Source organism: Adiantum capillus-veneris, chromosome 20 (assembly GCF_014529385.1).
Source record: "Adiantum capillus-veneris isolate H3 chromosome 20, ASM1452938v2, whole genome shotgun sequence".
Lineage (NCBI taxonomy): Eukaryota > Viridiplantae > Streptophyta > Polypodiopsida > Polypodiales > Pteridaceae > Adiantum > Adiantum capillus-veneris.
In genome coordinates, this window is record NC_140950.1 from 85,620,022 (window position 1) to 85,644,430 (window position 24,409).

At 44.4% G+C, this 24,409-nt stretch overlaps 1 protein-coding gene across 2 annotated transcripts in view; it reads right to left on the minus strand.

The window, feature by feature from the left end:
* Positions 1 to 23,739, minus strand: part of LOC147432857 (uncharacterized) — an 88,611-nt gene extending 64,872 nt beyond the window's left edge. For both annotated transcript variants that reach the window (XM_086492637.1, XM_086492636.1), the window contains exon 1: positions 23,156 to 23,739. In XM_086492637.1, coding sequence (XP_086348763.1) covers positions 23,156 to 23,342 — 187 coding nt within the window. In that variant the 5' untranslated portion in view covers positions 23,343 to 23,739. The remainder of the gene's footprint in view (positions 1 to 23,155) is intronic.
* Between the last annotated feature and the right edge of the window lie 670 nt (positions 23,740 to 24,409).

Below are 24,409 nucleotides of genomic sequence, written 5' to 3' on the forward strand. Positions count from 1 at the left end.
CACCAAAGGCACACTGATTGATTGAGCAATTGAGCTGGGGAGATCTAGACGCCCACGACTGCAGAGCACTCCACAGCATCGACGGAGGCTGCAGCAGAGGATTTGGATCACTTTGGCCAGGCATGCACGACGCCCGATCAGACTATTGACCATGGAGGAGATTGATGAGATTCGCCAGTGATTGATGCTGGATCTCCTGTGATTTAGCTATTTAGCTATCCCAGCTAGCTGCTTACTTTGCTTAGTTCACATCGAGCGGCTTAGGATTCCATAGAATTTTTTCTTTGTTATGTTGTTTTCTTTTCTCTCTCGCAATGATGTTCAACCATGCCATCTGTGAGGGCATGCCTAATACTTGGAGCTTGTCTACTCTAGTCTATTGTACCTATCTTCAAGTCAGGAGACCCTATGGAGCTTGGGAATTATCGCACTATCATGATTGGACACACATTGATAGAGTTATACGCATCCATTCTTGAGCAGCACAGCTGAGTAGATGGGCAGAAAAGGAGGGTATATGTGCAGCCGGGCATGCAGGGTTCAAGAGAAGTTTTTCTACTCTTGACCACATCCTAACACTTAGAGTCATTATTGAGGAGGGTAGATTACATGGGAGACGGATCTATTGTAGCTTTGTGGACTTCCGCAAAGCATTTGACACAATACCCAGAGCTAGATTGATGCGCAGACTACAGGAGATGGGAGTACCCACAGAGCTGATTTGGGGGATCATGGCATTATACAGGTCGGTGGTGGGACATGTACGCACTTCAGAGGGGCTATGTACATCCGTTCACTCCACTATTGGGGTGAAGCAAGGCTGTCCGTTCTCTCCTACTCTATTTGGTATGTATGTGGATGAGGTTCTGACTATATTGAGAGAGATGGTGATAGAGGTGCACAGTTGGCATGGACATGGATTCCACAATTGTCATATGCTGATGATATTGTGTTGATCTCTGACTCTCCAGAGGGGATACAACGTCACTTGGATGCTTTGCATAGGTTTGCCATAAATAAATCATCTATTAAAAGTCTGCCACTTAAGTGCTCTGCATGCAATTGAGTGGAAAAATGAGATCATGTTGGGTTCTAATGCTTGTGCAATCAGAGGATATGCAACTACTTGCTTGGACATGCACCATAACACTTCCTAGGCTACCTAAACCCTAGATGTAGGAACAGCTTGTCCACGTACACATAGAGTTAGATGTGCACGTGACATCCCCCCCTTTTCAAGGTGAGATACTGGTATCGAGCTATATGGCATTCGTAAAGCTTGCCCAACAACTCTTGGGATCTTGCTAAGTGCTCCTCACCGGTGTCGTGCCGTGGCACGTACATAGTGTGAAATAAAAACATTCACCTCACTCTTGACACTTCTCGATGTATGCAAATAAAAGCAATCATGTACATGTTGTGATATATGTTGAAGCGTCTACTACGGTCATTATCATGTACATACCTATCCGGGGAGTCATGGCCCTGAATGTGGCACATTTGCATGATTTTCCACTTGATAAGATGCTTAATTTGGTTTTACAATGTATATATTCCAAGTGTTTCATGGTGGCACAGTCATCTCGCCTATAAAGATAGATGCGGGCAAAATTGCCAAAAATAGCAGCTAGCAGGCGTGCCGTTGCAGAATTGCATAGAAAGTGACCCAAAATGGTATATTGATGGAAAATGATGCTTATCTATTCTTTTTATGCTTATGTGAGTGATCCCACAAATTTAGGGATTTTTCTGACTCCGTTTGGGATTTTTCGTATCAAAAATGAGCTGAAAATGACCTAGTTTTGGTCCAAAGTGGCAAAATGGCCCAAAAATTGACTCATCAATTGAAAATGCCGTGGGGAAGACAGAGAAGGGGGCTTTTTATTAAGAAAAAAAAACCAGCAATTTTGCTCTACTGTGTAATTGCTTCCATGGTTGCTCAATCTATGTGTAGGGCAGTCCCGCCTCTTCGAAATCTTGTATCTGAGCTAGTGAGGGAGTGAATTAGGGTTTCCCCTTATCAAAATGGTGTGTGGGCTTCACTTTTGAAGCTCTTAAATCTCTGCAAATTCAGAAAATGGTTACAATGAAGGTGGAAGCTCGTGTATTCCTTTCAGTTGTTTGATGTTACGACTATGTAATTGGGGGCGAGACTTCATGATACCATGAAAGATGTTTGGGTTTTGATTGAGATTTGTTCTTGTACGAGTATCGAGGTTTCATGGATGAAATATTAGTGTTTTTCAATGGTCTTTTAAAGTGAAATTGAATGTGATTTGGTGATCCTCTCATCATAATCTCGACTACAAAAACAAGCAGACTCCAAGCACGATAGGAAAGAGGGTTTGTGACTTTGTTGTCACGAACGCTCTTAGATTTTTTGTCACCCTTAGAAAGAGAGTTGGTGATTCTCCACAAACGCTTTTTCACAAAGTGTTTGCGACTCTCATCACGAACTCTCACAGCCAGAGGTTTTACACCTTCCCAGCTAGACCGCACACTTTCCAACACCGGAGCACTTTGCTACATGGGTTGTGCAAAACTTGAACTTCCTGAAGGTCTGCAATGCTTGCTTCCTTGGGCTGCACCGAAAGCGACACAAAAGGATTTGTTGCGGCTCCAATGCTCCAACCTCGTCTATGGTCATGGGTTCACCTTCTTCAAGAATCTCCGGTGAGGAATATTCCTGAAACCACTTCAAACAAAAAACCATAAACATACCCTTTACATGTAGAGTGACTGGAAAAATACTATTCTCCCTAAATGAGTGTGCATGTAATACAGATGAACAAAGTGACGGAGTGCCAAGCCGTTCACCAAACACATACCAAAACTGAGATCGAAACTTGGCTTTTCGATCGAAATCTATCAGCTGTGGCAATTCACAACGGAAATGCCAATGCTTGATTCTCTCTCTCTCTCTCTCTCTCTCTCTCTCTCTCTCTCTCTCTCTCTCTCTCTCTCTCTCTCTCTCTCTCTCACTCAAGTATGTGCTCTTTCTATGATTGTGTCATGCCAAGGAATAATCATGGAAAATTGACTCACAAAACGGACAATGGGGAAACAATGTGAATTCCTTGAAAACATATCTTCTTTCTTTTCAAGAGTGATTCGCATACATCCGTGCTGGCCAATCATGCAAAGAAGAAGAAGAAGAAGAGAATTTTAACGTCGTAGGAAACTATCCCAAGAGACCTTAAAGATCTATCCGACTAGGAGAGTTAAACTCAAGACCTATTATTCAAGAGGGAAAAGAAAAAATACTTCCTGAATGGGTTCCTTGGACCTCGACTAGAGAGCCAACATCAGTCCTGCGTGACTGATCGTATCTGCAATGAGGTTAGCTTTTCTAGAAACATCATCATCCAAACCATCATCCTTGCAAACAATCACATCTCTAACATGCAAAAAATGTGTGTCGTGCTTTGGAGAAAACATGACAGCAAGAGAGTTTTATCCATGCAATGACTCATGCTTTTCTAGACTGTGAGACTGTATACTGAGAGAAACAATCATACTGCATGTTTTAACTTTTAACCTCTTTCAAATCATGAGAGTGAGAGACTAATGGCAAAGAAAGAATGTTCTTCTCAAAGGACAACGGGAGGTGCTCCATCAATTGTGAGAGAGAGAGCGTTTTCTTTCCAATCAATGCGTGGATTATAACCTTTAAACCACTTAATGCCAAAAATAAAATCACATCCGTTGAGAGGAGAAACCACGAAACGACGATGAAAACCGAAATTTTAAACTAACACTTTCACGTCAGGACATTTATGCGTGAGCGAAGAGTGCATACCATGAGCAAATCCAAAGATCACAATAAGATCTATGGGGAGAGCTTCAAAACGAGAATCACTAATCACATCATGCATACTACTCGAATCAAACAAGATCACAATGTGTGTACTATTCACATGACAATGACACAACATGAGAGACTCATCTACATGATCATGAGAAAGTTCAAACACATTAGTATGCTCACTGAGTGCATTCACAAATGACGTGGATTCTGTGGGTTCTTTTGTAGGTTTTTTAGGATCTTCTTTCTAAGGACAATCTAGTTTCATGTGACCTTTAGTGTGACGCTCAAAACATATTTTGTCTTGTGCACATTCGGCTCTTTCTTCAAGAGTTAACCAACCTCCTATAATTCCTTGAGCAGATTTTTCATCTCGTGTCAACTTAGGGGTGTCTTGAGTTTTAGCCTTTCCTTAATCATCATTGTGAGACTCCTGTGCTCTAGGTGTAGAAGAATATTGAGAAGAAGAATTACCGTCATGCTTACCAATGGTCTTACCGTGCTTACCATTCGGTTGGTCTTGCAAAGTACTCGACTTGTTCTCCTTCGGCTTGCCATTGTTGTGCTTCATTTCTTGTGCTAAGGCGATTCTCACAACGTCATTATAGTCTTTAGGGCTGAAAACTTGCACATCACACTTGATGTACTCGTCTAACCCAAAGAGGAAAGCCTCCTTGCGATCCTCATCGACTTACACAATTGAACGTCAATCTGCAAAGTACGATTAGAAAAAGACATAACAGGGGATCCATTTTGCTTAAGACCACGCCAATCTTCTTTTAACCGATCAAGGTACTGTGGTGGCATGAAGCGAGCCTTGAGCTTGTCTTGGAAGTCAACCCAACTGAAAGAGAGGGGTACGCCTTCCTAGGCATGCTCAAGATGCTCGGCCATTTGTGACTCTTGACAAGCTTGATAACAATTAATGGCATCGCTTGCAAGGTACATGGCAGCAGTCAAAACTTTACTGTTACTTGTTTTCTTGACGGTCGCAAAGTAAGCATTAAATTGATGCAACCAAGAATGAATCAAAGAAGCATCCATCTTACCATCATACTTACTAAACGTCAACTTCTCAGTGACTTGGTTGTCGAAATCTGCATCTCTACCTATGCTACATGATGACTCGCCAACCTCCTTGAGTGGCTCGGGCTTCGAGGAGAGTACCTGTAGGACCAACTCCTGCATGCGTTGGTCTCTCTGCGCCTCTCGCTCTAACTCCATAGCCGCTCACTTCTCTTCGACCGCTATGCATTGAGCCTCGTGTGCTTGCTCACGATCGAGCTCCATAGCTGCCCTTCGTTCTTCGGCTGCCAGGCGCGCTTGCTCACATTCACGCTCCATGGTTGCCCTTCTTTCTTCCATGGCGGCGCGTTGCACCTTTTGTTGTAGCATCATCTCCATCATCGATTTGAACAAAGCCCCCATAGGGTTTGGTTCAATCTGTGGCGTAGATGGGGATGGGGGAGGATCGAGGAACAATCCTCCTGGTGTAGAAACTTCTTCGTCTCCAACTCCACTCTCATCACCTTCACGCAAAGTAACCATTCCGCTTCAGGTGATGACCATGCACTGAGTTCTTGGGGACTTGAGGTTCTTGGGTTCTTGAGGTTCTTGAGTTCTTGAGGTTCTTGAGGTTTTCAGGTTCTTGGCTTGCAATCTGTGTGTAGGAAGACTTTTCTCTTACCCAAGCTCAACTCCTTCATGCGGGTGCACCCCTTGGCGGCCTTGCGCTCACACCAAGGTTGCTTCTTCCCACCTCAAGTCAATTGGCATGCCGCTAAGTGCAAGGTCCGCTCTCAATGAGTGGAAAAAAGGAACGAGGGGAGGTTGGACAAGCCCTTCTTTCTTGGGTTACCTGCCACTCTGCAAAAACACAGATTAGGCATCGACACGCCCAAGTGGTCTTGGGTTACGTTGTGAGCGGGATGGAAACACACACAACACCTCTATAATGACCCAACACACACTCTTGGGATGATACACACACACATTATGGGGCACCACTCGGCTTACACAACCAGCCTGGCCGAGACAGAAAACACACAGACGGAGTGAGAAGAGAGATTTCCCACTTGCCCACTCAACACTCACACATACACACTCACACACACACTCTCAATTCAGCTCAAAGAAGGCAAATTGTTGTTGTTTAGACTCAATGAAGCTCAGCCCAACACCAATGGGGCAAATAGTTTACACAGTATTGAGGAAATACACCAGTACAACCACAAAGTTAAGCAGAGGCTTCACTCACCGGAGAAGATTACACAGAAAAACGGCAGAAAATCTGTGAGGAATTTGGCAAAATGGACAGCGCCATTGCATCCGGAACGCCCAAAAACCCCACTCTACAATGTCACAATGCTCAAATCCGACCTCGGATGAGCAATTTTAGGGCCAAAAAATGCTCCAAAAACAGCAAAAACACACTTGCGGTTGTTCCTCCTCTCTTCTCCACGTTTTTTCTGGTCTTCTCTCTGTTTTTCAAGTTCCCACACTTTGCTTTATTAGTTGGGCACCCGTGGCCTTATAGATGACCTCAAACAGACCCCGAACGGGCCAAAAACTGACCTCGCAGTGCATAGTTGTCACCTTTTTGCATCATCCGCACACCTGGCACTCAATTTTTCCCAATAATGCATCCCGCAACCACGTGAAGTGGCCCCAAAAAGTGGTCCTCATGATGACCTTTCTCCATAAGTATCACAAGAAAACACCCACGTCGTGTCCATACTTCTCCGCGTGCAAGTATTGACCCCGTTCGACCTCCTGACGCCACTCGATGCCATCTGACGCACCTGCTTACCTCATGTCGTCGGCCCGCGGATAGCTTCCTCGAGAAGTTTTATGCGCTACCAACTCCTCCTTATTGTAGAAAAAACACACCGGTACTAATAATAGTGAAAATCGATGCACTATGTACACCCTGTCCTACCTGTACACACGTGGGCCCCACGTAACCACTTGGCTATGGAAATTGGGTAATCCTTTATTCGATGCACCATGCATGTGTATGTACATATGCGCAATCCCTTGCTCAAAAAAACTATTGACATAATTTGCCCATCCCCTAGCCTGCTAGATCATTCATGATCAGCAGCAGCAAAGAGAGATATGAGACTCGCCGCATCACAGGTCTCCTCATCCTTCACCAACATTGCTTGCTCCACAGACAACTCATCTTGCTCCACCATCATTAACCTGGCATGATATAATTTAAGACGCAATCCATTTACCCTTGACTTATGCAGAATCCCATCCAGGTTAGCCAACTGATATGTACCATTTGGAAAACACTCCACTACCTTGAAAGGGCTTCCCACTTAATCTGAAACTTCTTTTGGAAGGTGTTGTCCAGCTTACTGTTGTAACGCAAAACTAAGTCATGCTTCTTGATACCCTTACTTTTGACCTTTCATTTATCTTTGCCAAAGCCTTATCCTGCATCTGCCCATAATGCTCCAATGCGCTCATCCTATCCAACTGAACCTCCTGTAACTGTAAGAGCCTCTCTTTGAATGCATTACTAGACGGCCCAAGTAGCTTCTCTAGCATCTTTACTGCAGGCAACTCTACTTCCACAGGCAATAGTGCTTCCTTTCCATATACCAAATGAAATGGAGTAAACCCTGTACCTGTCTTCACCGAAGTACGGTAAGCCCATAATGCACTAGACAATTCCAAATCCCAATTCTTTCCTTGGTGCTCTGTCACTTTCGAAAGAATCTGTACCAACTCACCATTGAATCTTTCATTTAAGCCATTACACTGTGGGTAATACGGAGTGGTATACTGGTGCCTAATCTTCATCTTTGCGCATAAGAAGTCTAGCAGTTTAGCTCTAAATCCTGGCCCCTGATCTAAAAGTATCTCTAATGGCACCCCAAACTTGCAACATATTTCATCATACACAAATTTTGCCACATCCTTTGCAGTGATCTGTTTTACTGCTATAGCCTCCGCCCATCTAGAGAGATAGTCCACTGCCGTCAAAATATAGCTTTTGCCCTTGCTTGTGATAGGTAACGGGCCTATTGCATCAATCCCCCACTTTTCAAACACATCAAACGCCATAATGGTTTTTCGTAGCTCTGGATTCAACACTCTTCCCAAATGCTTGACACCTATTGCAAGACCTACACCAATGGTGAACATCCTTGTGCAAACTAGGCCATACATATCCCTCTTGCAAAATCTTATGCAAGGTGATCTTTAGAGCAAAATGGCCACCACATGCGCCTTCATGATTCTCTTCCAACACTCTGTAAAGCTCCTCCCGCCAAGGTACACGTCTCAACACGAGATCAGCCCCTTTCATGTATAAGACATCACCAATCAATTTGTACTTGTATGCTCTACTCACAAAGCCATACTTCTTAGACTTTTGAATCTCCTTTGAAATGATTCCTGTTAGCAAAAAATCCTCTTCTTGAGCCAAACTTTCCCGGCCATGATAAAGAGGTAAAGTGGTCCTCAACACAAATAGCTCCCCAATCATGCCTTGAGCTGCTTCATGTGCCTCTCCATTTAGAGCACGTTCAATGTGTCTGATGCTCCATGCTTCGAACTTTTTTAACAGGCCTTTAATTTTGAAGCACATTTCCTTCAATGAGGTGTTCTTGCTCTTCCACACACCCAGCACTTGCTTCACCACTAACAAAGCATCACCTTTTATGCTCAACCTTCGAACCCCATGCTTCAAACAAATGTGTAATCCGGCTTCTAGAGTAGCATATTCAGCCTCATTGTTACTATGAGCATCCAATTTGAACCCTCTCTTGCATACTAGCTTCCCCTCTGGATCATAAAGTGCTATACCCCCTGAAGCCGCATCATGGCTCTTTCTGTATGAACCATCAAAGAACAACACATGTGCATTGCTGATCTATGGCACTTCTTCAACTATCTTTCTCACCACCTCTTCCTTAACAATAAGGGGATTCTCCTTGTAGGTGAACAAATCAGCTAGGGTAGCCCTTGTACTATCTTCCACTAGAAAAGAGAACTCAAACTCTTGCAGCTCAATTACCCATTTCTTCACTACATTTGACATGTTAGTGCCATTAATTAACTGTGGCAAAAAGGCATAACTCGTCAAGAAAACAAAAGGTCGTGGTAGCAAGTAATGACGAAATCGTCGACAAGCAAATATTACACTAGCCATCACTAGCTCTACATCCGAGAACTTTCTCTCCGCTACCAACTTCACTCGGCTTGCACAATACACTGGCCTCATATAATGGCTGCCCTTCCTCTTTTGCAATAGCATGGCTCCAATGGCATCATCCCCTACTGAGGGATTTACATAAAAAACTTTCTCCCAATCAGGAGCCTGCATGGCTGACAACCCCCCTAACACCTCTTTCACCTCTTGAAACACTTCTTCACACTTGTCATCCCATTGCAATGGATCATGCTTTGCCACTTGTTGTAATGGATAAAGAATCTGAGAAGACAATGGAATAAACCTTGCCATGTACTTCACTTTGTGTATAAAGGTTGCCAATTGCTTCGTACTCGTAGGTGATGGAAGAAGAATAATAGACTTAACCTTGTCTGGATCAGCCTCAATGCCATTTTCTGACACCATGTGGCCCAATAACTTCACCCTTGGCTGTGCTAGATGACATTTCTTTGGATTTAGTTGTCCTCCACATTCATCATATCGAGCCAATACCATCTGCAGCTTCTTTTGGTGTTCAGTCCTACTGCTATAAACACAGAAGTCATCCATAAAAGCTTTAACACAACTACCAATGAATGGTTCCAACACCCAATTTGCTCTCTCTTGATAAAAGGAAGGTCCATTTGACAACCCAAATGGCAATACTGTGTAGCAATAGCAACCCCATGGCGTAATAAAAGTGGTCTTTGTGCGGTCTTTAAGAGCAATCTTTAATTGAAAATAGCTTGAAAAACCATCACACACACTGTACCTCTCATAACCTGCCACTGAATCCAAGATCTGATCGATGAATGGAAGAGGATATGGGTTCTTCTTAGTGGCTGCGTTTAAGGGTTTAAAATCTACACAAATTCTCCACTTTCCATCCTTCTTTGGACTGACCACTACTGGACTCACCCATTCTGTGGTCTCTACTAGAACTATGAACCCTGCCTTCAATAACTTGTCCACCTCTACCCGCAAGGCTTCCATTTGCTCTTGACCCATCCTTCTTAGCCTTTGCCGCACTGGCTTAGCACCTTCTTTCAGCTCTATATGTATCTCTTCGCCCTTGAACCCTCTGATCTCTTCATATGAAGTAATGAACAAATCAGGAAAACTAGCCAGCATGTGCAAATATATATCCTTCTCCATAGCTGAGAGGTCTCCACTGATCATTTGTGTCAACAATTCCTGCTTCTTTGACAACTCAACCTTGGTTTGCATCAGCCCTTCAATCACTTCATAAGGCCCTTCACTTTTATCTTCAACTTCATTCGCAAATGCAACTAAACCAAACTCTTGGATTTCTTTGTCCATCAAAAGAAATGCAACATCAGCATCCTCATCAGTGCTGGTAGTACTATCACTGTCCTCATCTGTCACCGTGGAAGAGTCTTCATCACTAGACTCATCCTCATCTTCATAAAGCTCCTCTAATCGTTTCCTTATGTCCATATTATAAAGCTTCTTGGTACCTGTCTTTCCATAGAGGCTAATCGTACCATGTCGCCAATCTTGAACAGCTCCCACTGCACGTAACCATGGTCTGCCCAGTATAATAAGATATGCTCCCAACCCTGCTGGCATTACATACCACTACCTTTGCATCATATGCTTCCACTTCTAAGCTCTTTACAACACCCAAACATTTTACTTTCTGATGGTTTGCCAATCTGATCCGGAAACCTGACACCCAGACACTGTAAGACCCATCTTCTCAACGCATGAGTGTGTAATGACACATATTTGGGCTCCACCATCCACATAACCTTGTCCCAAAGTTTTCCTTTTATGCCACACATCTACTATTGGGCAAATGTCTGGTAGCTCATCCATTGCCAACACCTTCACTGAACCTCTCTCTGGCTCTTTCTCCATTGGGTTAACCATCCTCTTCCATTGTCGCTTTAGCTTAGGCACCATCTCTATAAGTTGCCCAAAAGTAACATCTGCCTTCCTGCTTGTCAGATCCTCCTTCAAGTCATAGCTTAATTGCCCATCCCCTAGTGGAAAATCTGAAACATGAAACTTTCGACGAGCTCTCCTTTTCCTCTTGGCCTTGACATCCTCACCTTCATGACTCTTTCCCTTCTTCTTACTAGGACCTGGGGCACTTCTTCCTTCCTTGTCCTCTGTCGTCCTCTTCCCAATAGGCATCACTAATGTATCCTCTAGCTTTGATGTCTTCTCTAAGGTAACCACACTTAACACTTTTGTCTTTCCCTTTTCCTCCTGGGTTAATCCACTGGTTCCTTATCTCCCTTAATTTCGATGCCATAATCATGCGACCTAGTTAGCACCTCTTTTGGCGATGGATACATGTCTCCCCCCATCCTTGGTGGCTTATCACATTGCGGGCTGATGTGACCCAACTCTCCACAATTGTAACATGTGGGCGTCTGCCTCCAAAACCTACCATTGCTTTATCCAACACCATTTTTAGGCCTTTCTTCACCTCCTGGCTGATTTGCAAACCTCCCTCGACCTCGATTATTTCCCACTTGACCTAGCATGTTTAGGCTGAGATTCTTCATTAAATCTACCATTTGTCTCATGTCTTGCCTTAGCCCATCATCTTGCACTGCTGTAGTGACCACTGTTGGCATAACCTTAGTAGTAACAGGAACCACTGGTTCGTGATGAACCCCTGGCATGCGACCTCGTAAAGAGTCCATAGGCTGAAATTCAGACCTCACTGGCAAAGACTCCACCCCTAACTGGCTCATTTTCTTCAGCTTCCACTCTTTGTTCCTTGCTACCTCTAGTGCATCTTCATATGTCCTAGGCTTCTTTAGCTCCACTCTCCAACGTATATTCTCCCAAAGACCAACCAAGAACCTGTCCTTCTTCATCATGTCAGGCGTGGTACCTGTGGTGCTAAGGCCTTGCACATTCGCTCCCATGCCAATGAAAACTTACGTATGTACGCATCTACTGGCTCACCTTCCTTTTGCACCAAAGCCTGTACTTCTTGCCACACTTTGTCAGGATCTTCTATCTTCACAAACTCCACTTCCAACCCATGTCGTAGATTGTCCCAACTCAACCTTACAAGTGGATCAGCCACACGTAACTCCTCTTCAAATGCTTTAGACCAAACTCCAGCATCACTCTTCAAACAAATTTGGAGAAGGCGTAACATCTGCGTAGGGTCATGAATCTGGTTGCTAATGCAGGCGACCTCCATCTTTTCCAAAAATTCTTCCACATCTTCATCACTTCTTCCATATAAGAGAAAGCCATGGCTACCCAAGTTATAATGCTTTGAAAACCCCTTCGAACACACGTGCAAGAACCCAAAACTTTTGACTAACTCAATTCCCAGAAACTTCAATAGAGCTCAACTTCAGAAAAGGACAAACACATGCACATCAAATGAGTTTTCATAGTTAATCATCGGAATGACAACAAGCAAAGGACATTCCAGGATCTCTCTCAATCTTCTTGGCCCAAACATAAAGACTATGCGATGCTGGAAAAAGATCTTCCTGGACACATGAACATTAATCTAGATTCTTTGAGTTAAATGAAAAGGAGTGAACTGAGGGCCATTTTGATCATCCATTAAAGCCAACCATGAAGCTCCCAAGAAGGCACACCTGACTTATCCTCTGATTTTTGCCCAAATTTCAGCAGCATAACAGCATAAATGGCTCAAAATACCAAAAAACCAGCCATCATAACTTGGAAAAATATTGACAAAATTTCCCCAGAAGTAGAGCAATGTGAACCCAAAATATAGACGGTCTATGTATGCATAAACTGCCAACAATAGAACCCGAGCATCATTAGGAATCACTATTACATAGCCTATGGCGAGGTCACAAAAAGGGTGCTCCAGCTACCTGTATCACCGAAAGGATCTCCACATTTGAGAATCCCCCAACTCAATAAAAACCTCACGCTATCGACCCTCACACGAAGGCTAATGCAAAGAAATGACTATCTTCCAGACCAAGTCTCAGAAATGGCTGGGACTGCCAAATACAACCAAGTATGGCTCCATAAATGCGTACAATGGCAGTTTCCACAAGTAACGTACAATCCAATAGACGATGCGCTCAAATAGACGCCAAGTGATGCATACCCACAACAACTGCAAGTGACATCACTGCTAGTATATCACTGTACTCCAGCTACCTGTACCTGTGTGAATCACCTGTACCTGTACCTGTACCTGTAACCTGTAACCCCCAATCTCGAAGCTCGAAGCCCGAAGCAGAAGGTACTCGAAGAAGATCCTCCGTGGAGGCGCCAAAAGAATGTGAGCGGGATGGAAATCCGAAACACACGTCTCTATAATGACCCGACACACACTCTTGGGATGATACACACACATTATGGGGCACCACTCGGCTTACACAACCAGCCTGGCCGAGACAGGAAACACACAGACGGAGTGAGAAGAGAGAGATTTCCCACTTGCCCACTCAACACTCACACATACACACTCACACACACACTCTCAATTCAGCTCAAAGGAAGCAAATTGCTGTTGTTTAGACTCAATGAAGCTCAGCCCAACACCAATGGGGCAAATAGTTTACACAGTATTGAGGAAATACACCAGATACAACCACAAAGTTAAGCAGAGGCTTCACTCACCGGAGAAGATTACACAGAAAAACGGCAGAAAATCTGTGAGGAATTTGGCAAAATGGACAGCGCCATTGCGTCCGGAACGCCCAAAAACCCCACCCTACAATGTCACAGTGCTCAAATACGACCTCGGATGAGCAGTTTTAGGGCCAAAAAATACTCCAAAAACAGCAAAAACACACTTGCGGCTGTTCCTCCTCTCTTCTCCACGTTTTTTCTGGTCTTCTCTCTGTTTTTTCAGTTCCCACACTTAGCTTTATTAGTTGGGCACCCGTGGCCTTTTAGATGACCTCAAACGGACCCCGAACAAGCCAAAAACTGACCTCGCAGTGCATAGTTGTCACCTTTTTGCATCATCCGCACACCTGGCACTCAGTTTTTCCCAATAATGCATCCCGCAACCACGTGAAGTGGCCCCAAAAAGTGGTCCTCATGATGACCTTTCTCCATAAGTATCACAAGAAAACACCCACGTCATGTCCATACTTCTCCGCATGCAAGTATTGACCCCGTTCGACCTCTTGACGCCACTCGATGCCATCTGACACACCTGCTTACCTCATGTCGTCGGCCCGCGGATAGCTTTCTCGAGAAGTTTTACACGCTACCAACTCCTCCTTATTGTAGAAAAAACACATTGGTACTGATAATAGTGAAAATCGATGCACTATGTACACCCTGTCCTACCTGTACACACATGGGCCCCACGTAACCACCTGGCTATGGAAATTGGGTAATCCTTTATTCGATGCACCATGCATGTGTATGTACATATGCGCAATCCCTTGCTCAAAAAGACTCCTGACATAATTTGCCCATCCCCTAGCCTGCTAGATCATTCATGATCAGCAACAGCAAAGAGAGATATGAGACTCGCCGCATCACAGGTCTCCTCATCCTTCACCAACATTGCTTGCTCCACAGACAGCTCATCTTGCTCCACCATCATTAACCTGGCATGATATAATTTAATGTGTGACCACAACAAGCAGGCAAAACATTTCTTGTGGTTTTCTTGTGCTTCTTTCCTTGAGTGATGATACCGAACACTGACAAAGAGCTGAGCTCTGATACCAATGTAGAAGTGAATGATGGTGTATGGCTCAGGATGAGTGATCAGTGGATGCTCAAAGTTCCTTTTACTAGAGAAAGGGAGATCCTTCCTCGACTTAATGAGATAATGTGCAGTGACCAAAACACGAGTGGAATGCAAACTGTGAGTGTGCAAGAGAGTGCTAGAGAGAGAGAGAGAGAGAGAGAGAGAGAGAGAGAGAGAGAGAGAGAAAGAGAGAGAGAGAGAGAGAGAGAGAGAGAGAGAAGAGACGGCACCAGATGGGGTCTCAAACCCATAGTTACCACGGAACGGACTCTAGGGGTGTGGAACCTCCGAAACGACGTTCCGGGGGTGGAGGATCATATGAAACGGCTGGCCATTCCGGACAGCATGACCAAACCGGAACGGGGCTGCCAAAACGGCTGGGCAGCAATAAAAAATGGGCAAAATTTGGGGGCAATATTTTCAGCTCCCCATTATAAAATGCACCCTTCCCCTCCCCCCCCCCCAATCCATTACCTTTACAAGTGACAATGCACAAGGTTGCCATTATGTATCTACTACCTCAAGCTCCCTCTCTCAAGTCTCAAGCTCTTACGTATCTTTCTCTCGGAGTCTCTCAAGCTCTCTCTCTCCCTCTCCCTCTTCCTACCTGTCTTTCTCTCTCAAGCTCTTAAGGAGTCAAGCCTACATGAAACACATTTTCCATTGAAGATTCAAGAATCTCTTGAGTCGTCTCAACTTTCACGTCTATGAGGCTCAAGGCTCAAGCTCTCTTCTTCTCCCTCTCCCCCTCTTTCTCACATAATCCATGGCCTCATACTACTTGTATTTAGACAAATAGAGCTAAAAATTGCATTATTTGGATGTCACGTGACACATTCAACCCTATGTGTCCGTGGACAAGCTACAGCATGATCAAGGTTCAGGCAGTCCAGTTAAGTCTAGATTAGCAATGATCTAGCACTTTTGTGAGTCTATTCGTAGACCGTGCATGCCCAGTCACTTAGCATAGATGCATATCCTCTGGTTGCACACAGCATGATCATCAATATTCCCTTCAGAATCCATCAGATTCAATCAGGGGAATTTTCCAGTGCATTTAGCCTATTTTCCCTATTTTTGGTATTTTTCACTTATGATTTTTAAGTGACTTTCCAACAAAAGTAGGTAGGGCAATTTTGCTAAGTTAATATATAAGCAAACCCAAGTTAGCACTTTTTGGCAGAAGAGGCAGCAAGAGCACATGCTCAACAGGCACCTTTCTCAACAGAACCCCAGCACTTGGCGTTTTTGGAGTCCCCATCCTCGCCACACACATCAGCCCAGGGTTTTCCCTTGCAGTCACCGCCGGCAACCCCAGATCCCCAGCGTTTTGCATTCCTTGCATCATCGCCATCAACAGGCAGCCCTAGCGTTTCTGATTTTCAGCCAAGCTTCCACAAAGGGCCAGTGTTTTTACTAACGCTCAACAATGCATCAGCGTTTTTTAATTTCAGCCCCAAACAGCAGCAGAATCAGCCCTAGTTGGTTGCAAAAGACCCCCATTTTCGTCCCATAAAAACGCAGCCAAAACAGTCATTTTCAGCCACCGAAACAGCCCCAAAATTCAGCAGATAGAAGACCACAGATTTCAGCCCTAGAGTTGACTTCGTCATCACCGTCGTCGTCATCGGCATAGTCCCAGATTGCATCAGTCCATTGCATCGTCATTGTACCACTTTGTGCAATCAATAAGTAAACCACTCTCGCCGACGAGAGTGGGGCCTTCGGAGGAGGGTTTTACAACGTCTCTGGTGTCGTATATCTCTACTCTCTCTCTCAGTCTCATACACTTGCACGCACAGTGTCCATTCACTTTGTTGTGATCATAGCACTTTCCATTAAGAACGGAAGGCTCTCCCTTCCATAAGGACTGAGCACAATTCGGAGCACTCGTCTTGAGCAAAGCGCAAACATTCATTCCGCTGCACCTAACATTGGTATCAGAGCTTTGGCAGTGTTCTGTATCACTCAAGGAAAGAACCACAAGAATCACAATAAATTTTTTTGCTTGTTGAGGTCGCACGAACCCAAGTTCGCTTGGGCGTGTCGATTCCTAATCGTGTTTTTTGAAGAGTGACAGGAATCCCAAGAAAGAAGGGCTTCCATAAGAACTAAAAGGAACCTTGAGCACAATTCGGAGCACTCATCTTGAGCAAAGCGCAAACATTCATTCCGCTGCACCTAACATTGATATCAGAGCTTTGGCAGTGTTCTGTATCACTCAAGGAAAGAACCACAAGAATCACAAGAATTTTTTTTGCTTGTTGAGGTCGCACGAACCCAAGTTCGCTTGGGCGTGTCGATTCCTAATCGTGTTTTTTGAAGAGTGACGGAGATCCAAAGAAAGAAGGGCTTGTCCAGCCTCCCCTTGTGTCTCTTTTCACTCATTAAGAGCGGACCGTGCACTTAGCGGCCGGCCAATCCACGTGAGGTGGGAAAAAGCAACCTTGGCGTGAGTGCAAGGCCGCCAAGGGGTGCGCCCGCGGAAAAGAGTAGAACTCGGGTGAAGAGAAGATCCTTTTCAACGCGATTTGCAAGCAAAAGAAAACCTCAAGAACCTCAAGACCCTCAAGAACCCAAGTTCCTCATGAACATAAGAACCCAGAACCCACAAGAACCCACATTGCAGAATGGTCATCACTCAAAGTGGAATGGATACTTCGCTTGGAGGTGATGAGAGGTGAAGAAGAATTTTCCCCACCAGGAGATTTTTCCGACCCTCCCCCTTTTCCATCTACAACAAGGATTGCACTAACTCCTATGGAGGCTTTCAACAAGAGGATGACGGACAAGAAGTTAGAAGACAAAGCAAGAGATGCAGAACGAAAAGCAAAAATAGAGCGAGAAAGCGAAGAAAGAATCGCAGCCATAGAGCGTAAGTACCAAATAAGAATGGCAATCAACCCGTGCTAGCGAGCAAGCCCGCTTGGAAGCCAAAGTAAGAAAAGAAGAAATGGATCGCAGACACGCAAAAAACAAAGTAGAAAGAAAAGCAATACAAGAACAGAGCGACCGACAAACAAAGAGTTCTGGCGATTCTATTCTCAAGTTCAGGCACAAATGCAAGAGATTTGGGGAAAGGAGACTCTCTCAGTCTCTTCTTCTCTAAAGCATGACACACAAGATTTGCATGATTATGAGAAGCATGATGACTTGAATGATAATGATGAGCATGATGATTTGAATGACAATGATTTGCATGAAGAATTGCATGATAAAAACAAGCATGATGATTTGCATGATCAAGATGTGATTTCTCACAAGCATGATGAGTTGCATGAAGATGTTGTGATTGTTCACAAGGATGATGTGTTGTTGGATGCTTTCTCTAGCGAAGCTAACCTCATTGTAGATTCGATCAATCACGAAGAACCGATCTTGGCTTTCGAATCGAGGTCCAAAGAACCCCCACAGGACGATTCGATCATTCAGGAAGAAGCGATCTTGGCTCTCGAGCCTAGGTCCAAAGAACCCTTACAGGAAGTATTATGTGTTCGTATGATTGATATGCACGCATTGTTCGAGTGTTTCATTTGTGATCGTTTCTTGTATTTTAGTCAGCGTCTTTATGTGATCCCTTTTCCAAGGCATGACATATTGTATGTTGAGCACGTTTCTGTCATGGATGAGCACGAATGTATGCGGATTGTTCATGAAAAGATGAAAAGTTTGTATGTAAGGAAGTCACATTCCATGTCTCTCACTTGGCATGACACAATCATAGAACGAGCACATGATAGTGTGAGCACCAAGCATGGGCATTTCCATTGTGATTTACCACAGTTGATTGATTTCGATCAAACAGAAAAGATGCGATTTCATTGTTTGCATGTGTTTGATGAACGGATTGTCACTCCGTCTCTATGTTCATCTACATTGCATACACAGTCTTTAGCGAAGACAAGATTTTTTTCCTTCACTTTACATGGAATGGGTATGTTCATGGTTTTGTGTTGGAAGTGGTTTCAAGAATTTTCAACCATGGAGATTCTTGAAGAAGAAAGAAGCATGACTCTAGAAGAAGTTGAAGCAAGGAAGGAGCCACAGAAGACTTTGTGTCGCTATCGGTGCAGCCCAAAGAAGCAAGCGTTGCAGACCTTTATGAAGTTCAAGTACCGCACGACCCACACATCAGAGTGGGCCGGCGAAGAGTCCCTTCCAGGATTCCGGATGCTATTGGCGATCTCCCTCGACGCCATACAGTTCGGTACCAATACCTCACTTTGAAAAGGAAGGGATGTCACGTGACACATCCAACCCTATGTGTCCGTGGACAAGCTACAGCATGATCAAGGTTCAGTCAGTCCAATCAAGTCTAGATTAACAGTGATCTGGCACTTTTATGAGTCTATTCGTAGACCGTGCATGCCCAGTCACTTAGCATAGATGCATATCCTCTGGTTGCACACAGCATGATCATCAATATTCCCTTCAGAATCCATCAGATTCAATCAGGGGAATTTTCCAATGCATTTAGCCTATTTTCCCTATTTTTGGTATTTTTCACTTATGATTTTTAAGTGACTTTCCAACAAAAGTAGGTAGGGCAATTTTGCTAAGTTAATATATAAGCAAACCCAAGTTAGCACTTTTTGGCAGAAGAGGCAGCAGGAGCACATGCTCAACAGGCACCTTTCTTAACAGAACCCCAGCACTTGGCGTTTTTGGAGTCCCCATCCTCGCCACACACATCAGCCCAGCGTTTTCCCTTGCAGTCACCGCCGGCAACCCCAGATCCCCAGCGTTTTGCATTCCTTGCATCATCGCCATCAACAGGCAGCCCTAGCGTTTCTGATTTTCAGCCAAGCTTCCACAAAGGGCTAGTGTTTTTACTAACGCTCAACAATGCATCAGCGTTTTTGAATTTGAGCCCCAAACAACAGCAGAATCAGCCCTAGTTGGTTGCAAAAGACCCCTATTTTCGGCCCATAAAAACGCAGCCAAAACAGTCATTTTCAGCCACCGAAACAGCCCCAAAATTCAGCAGATAGAAGACCACAGATTTCAGCCCTAGAGTTGACTTCGTCATCACCGTCGTCGTCATCGGCATAGTCCCAGATTGCATTAGTCCATTGCATCGTCATTGTACCACTTTGTGCAATCAATAAGTAGACCACTCTCGCCAACGAGAGTGGGGCCTTCAGAGGAGGGTTTTACAACGTCTCCGGTGTCGTATATCTCTTCTCTCTCTATCTCTCAGTCTCATACACTTGCACGCACAGTGTCCATTCACTTTGTTGTGATCATAGCACTTTCCATTAAGAACAGAAGGCTCTCCCTTCCACAAGGACTAAAAGGAACCTTGAGCACAGTTCGGAGCACTCATCTTGAGCAAAGCGCAAACATTCATTCCGCTGCACCTAACATTGGATGTTTTTTATCCCTCCCATTCTGCGTCGTTCCCGTCCGGACCCCTCAGCCGTTCCCCCGTTCTACGGGGAATGGGTCGCCATTCCCGTTCCGCGTTCCGGTGGCCAAAACCCCCTCCAAGGGCCCCCCTCTCTATTGCTAGAGATGTATTTGCTTTAGATTGCACAAAATCTGGTACAATGCTTCTAGATGTTGTGGTACCCATGATGACTATGTCGACGACAACGATGGAGACTCTGACGATGACGACGATGATGTCGACGCCAAGTTCGGGATCTAAGACGACGAGGCTGAAATCTGAAAACGCTAGGCTATCTGCTAAGGATCTGCAATTGTTGCACCAATACGGGCAGATCTGCAACCGCCGAGTCGAGCGAGGGCTGAATGCAAAAACGCTGGCTGGAAACTGCAAAACGCTAGGGCTGTTTTGGGCTGAAAAATGTCTACTGGCAGATCTGCAACAAAATGGCACTTGCAGCGAGGATCTACTATTGGATCTGGTCGGATCTGACGAGCCTAAGGGCTGAAAACACAAACGCTGGCAGATCTGGCCTGAAATCTACAAAACGCTGGTGCTCTGGCTGGGATCTTCAAAAACGCCAGTGGCTTGGGCTGATCTGCAATCGCTGATGGATGTCTCCAAAAACGCTGGCTAAACTGCTGAGAAAACGCTAGAGAGGCTCTGCTGGTGCTGCTGCACGTCTTGACTTGTGCACTTGAGCATCTGCTGTCTTCTGCCAAAACTGCAAGTGCTGGCTTTCCTTATATAGGTGGCAGCATGCTCGGTCGAGCAGTATCTGGGAGAGCCCCACGACATTGCATTTATTAATAAATGAATCATTTATTAAAAGTCTGCCACTTAAGTGCTCTACATGCAGCTGAGTGGAAAAATGAGATCATGCCGGGTTCTAATGCTTGTGCAATCAAAGGATATGCAACTACTCTGAGTGCCTGGACATGCACGGCCTGGAGACAAACTCACAAGGGTGCCAGAACACTTCCTAGGCTACCTAAACCCTAGAAGTAGGAACAACTTGTCCATGTACACATAGGGTTAGTTGTGCATGTGACACCTACCCTTTCTTCATTAAGTTAGAGATATGCTAGACCAACCAAACTCCTGGGATTATCGCGAAGCCTCCACACTTCGAGCAAAGTCGGGTGGCTAGAGGGTATGGTGTGCTTTAGTGATGAGATCAATATAGGATAGGATTACTACCGAAACAGTATGATTTGAGTGCACCACTTATCTCTCTCATGCAACAAGAGGAACGGAGTGGTGAAACGCGAGCTCAAACAGACATACATAGCCACCTTGGGTGGCCATTGGCACCAACTGTGCAAGTGCCTACCCTACTACAAAGAGCATTTTCTCATGCGGACACATAATAGCTGTCTTCGGCACCTTCCATACATGGATTCATTCCAACCACACAACTTGTGGGTGGTGATTCGTAGTCCCGTCCACCCTATCGAAATTGAGGTAGGTAGAGCAACGGGCATCTCAAGGGAGACCAAGATGTGCAAGCTATGTGGATTGCTTGAGGCAGACTCTGTCTGCGGTTGTGCTTGTTACAATGATATCAGAACCCAGTTAGTGCCAATGACTCTAGTTCAACAATGTTTGGGTCGTTTTTTACTTGAGAAGTACCAACACTGAGAGCATATGCTAGTGCAGATAAGAAGTCGGAGAGACCATCTTAGGCAGACAAGGCTTAGGGAGTTTTCCACCCCACACAGACGATATCTCATCATGGGGCTACAGTACAGCAAAGAGTCACTCTTTCTAGAGCCGAGGAGATCAGAGCTCTTCATCGACGGAGCGCCCCTGGTTACAGATCATCACATGCACAAATGGGCAGTCCAGGACATTAGAGATATACCTAGATGAATCCAGGATAAGCCCAATTCACCCTTTAAGGAAAATTGGAAAGTGCAAAGTATAGACTCACAAGATAATATAACCATCAGCTCCATCATGCATAGTATTGACTAAATACTACCACATCCCCACTAACACCTGAGATATCTCCAAGAGAGATGGAAGCAAAGGACTACTAATTCTCTAGAATTCATGTGAGTCCTCACAGGGAGCTCCCCCATGTTACTACACTCCTGTTACCATAGGATGAAGCTGACTAGGCTTGCACATTCATGATGATGTATTATCCTAGGCAGCAAAAGACTACTAATTCTCTAGAATTCATGTGAGTCCTCACAGGGGGCTCCCCCATGTTACTACACTCCTGTTACCATAGGATGAAGCTGTCTAGGCTTGCACATTCATGATGATGCATTATCCTAGGCGCATAGAAATGCATTGAGCCCCTTTATGAGTAAAGCTCCATCCATTTGTCATGTATCCTAGCCACACTACTCTCATGCCTTGTATACCACCCACACATCCATTTACAGTTTTTTGACATAGCTACGTGGTAGCGAAGGCTCTTCTTTTGTCGATTGCATCGTATGACATCAGGATGCCACTGAACCAGTGTTCGGGAAAGGTGTGCCTCAGCTTAGGCTTGAGCCGGCTAAAAATCAAGAGTAGCCGGTTGCAAGTGATGGTGACGGGAAACCAGTAAATATATGAGGAAATAATTCGAAAATCATACAAATATTTTGGAAATTTCTATTATTATTTCCGGTTTGCATCTTTACAAGGAGGAAACCCGGCCACTTAGAAAAGAAAAACTTTCCCGAACATTGCTCTGAACTTTGCACACGGCTCTCTCTCTCTCTCTCTCTCTCTCTCTCTCTCTCTCTCTCTCTCTTTGATTATGCCATTTCCCTCTTGAATAACAGGTTTTGAGTTCAACTCTCCTCGTCGGATAAATCTTTAAGGTCTCTTGGGATAGTTTCCTACAACGCTAAAATTCTCTTCTTCTTCTTCTTCTTCTTCTTCTTCTCTCTCTCTCTCTCTCTCTCTCTCTCTCTCTCTCTCTCTCTCACACACACACACACACACACACACATCCAAGCCACATTCAAAATCAAATACATTATTATTCTCATCGATATAATATAAATTAAGGCAAAGTCTCTTTCACTGACAGGAATAAAAATCTACTATGCAACGCAGGTATTGTCAGCTTTGCAAATGTGCTCTTACCAATGCTTCTGCATGCCTCAGTAATGACCTTGTCGGTCCAATGGAGGGTTAATGGAAGGTTCAGCAGTCTCTCCCACAACTGAGAATGTAAGTCTACAGCTCTTGCTCCAACAAGGACTCCAAGCAAATAATCGCCATGTTCTTCTGGACGTGCATCACCTCGGGGGGTCGATGGTACCCCGCCCATGCTAAGATTCCTCTAACAACACTTATATGTTACGCATGAATGTGGAAAACCAATGTACACCTGTGACCACGCAGAAATTCACATCGATTTCTCTTGTGGAAGGAATAGCTAACAAGTCGCATTACTGATGGTGAAGACAGAAGTTTGCTGCCAGCAGATCTCCTCTTGTGATAATTGTGTGTGTGTGTGTGTGTGTGTGTGTGTGTGTGTGTGAGAGAGAGAGAGAGAGAGAGAGAGAGAGAGAGAGAGGTTGAAGAAATGGGCATAGTCAAGAAGAGTGATTGTAAGCACATTCCATGCCCAGCCAAAATGCGCCCAATCGCTTGTCTCAGACAAACTCCCGACGCTGAAACAGAGAGAGACTTTGCTTCGATGATGGTTCGTCACGACTTGACGAGTAAGTAGTACACTCTATTCAAATGCGAAGGTAGAAAAGCCGCAATCAAGTATACAATTTTTTTCGAACGCCTCATCCCGCCCGGATCCGGATTCCGGAGTCCGGACAACATATACCCAATTTACTATACTCACGATACTCATGGTGGGCTTTCAGCCTTTGGAGTATCTACAAGTTTATCAAAGCCTTGTGCTTTGTTCTCATCAGAAAATAATAATGTTACTTTGTTTTTGTTTGGTTCATGCTTAGACGGTTGAGATCATGATCTTCATGCCCCAATTTTGAAACGTGCACCTCGCAAAAGAATCGCAAGTAAGGTTAGAATTTATGCAAATTGTTAATCCAAAAAAATTTATAATATGATTTTTCTCTTTTTATGATTGAAAAAATAAAAACATGCACGTTCTTTGACATGAGAGAGTTTGTCCTCAATTTTTATAATACATGAGAATGTTCCATTCTCACGATTGCATTTTTAATGTGTTTGTTTCACTATGTTGTCAATTTTGAATAAAGAGTTCAAAGGCTTTTACATACCCTTCTATTTTACCGTTCAATTATCAATTATGTAGCCAATGGATAGGTGATGCCATTTGGAGAGAGGTCTTATCTTTTTATTCGATGAAGATAGCACAATGCTTCATTGCCATAGCCATGATGGATACATCCT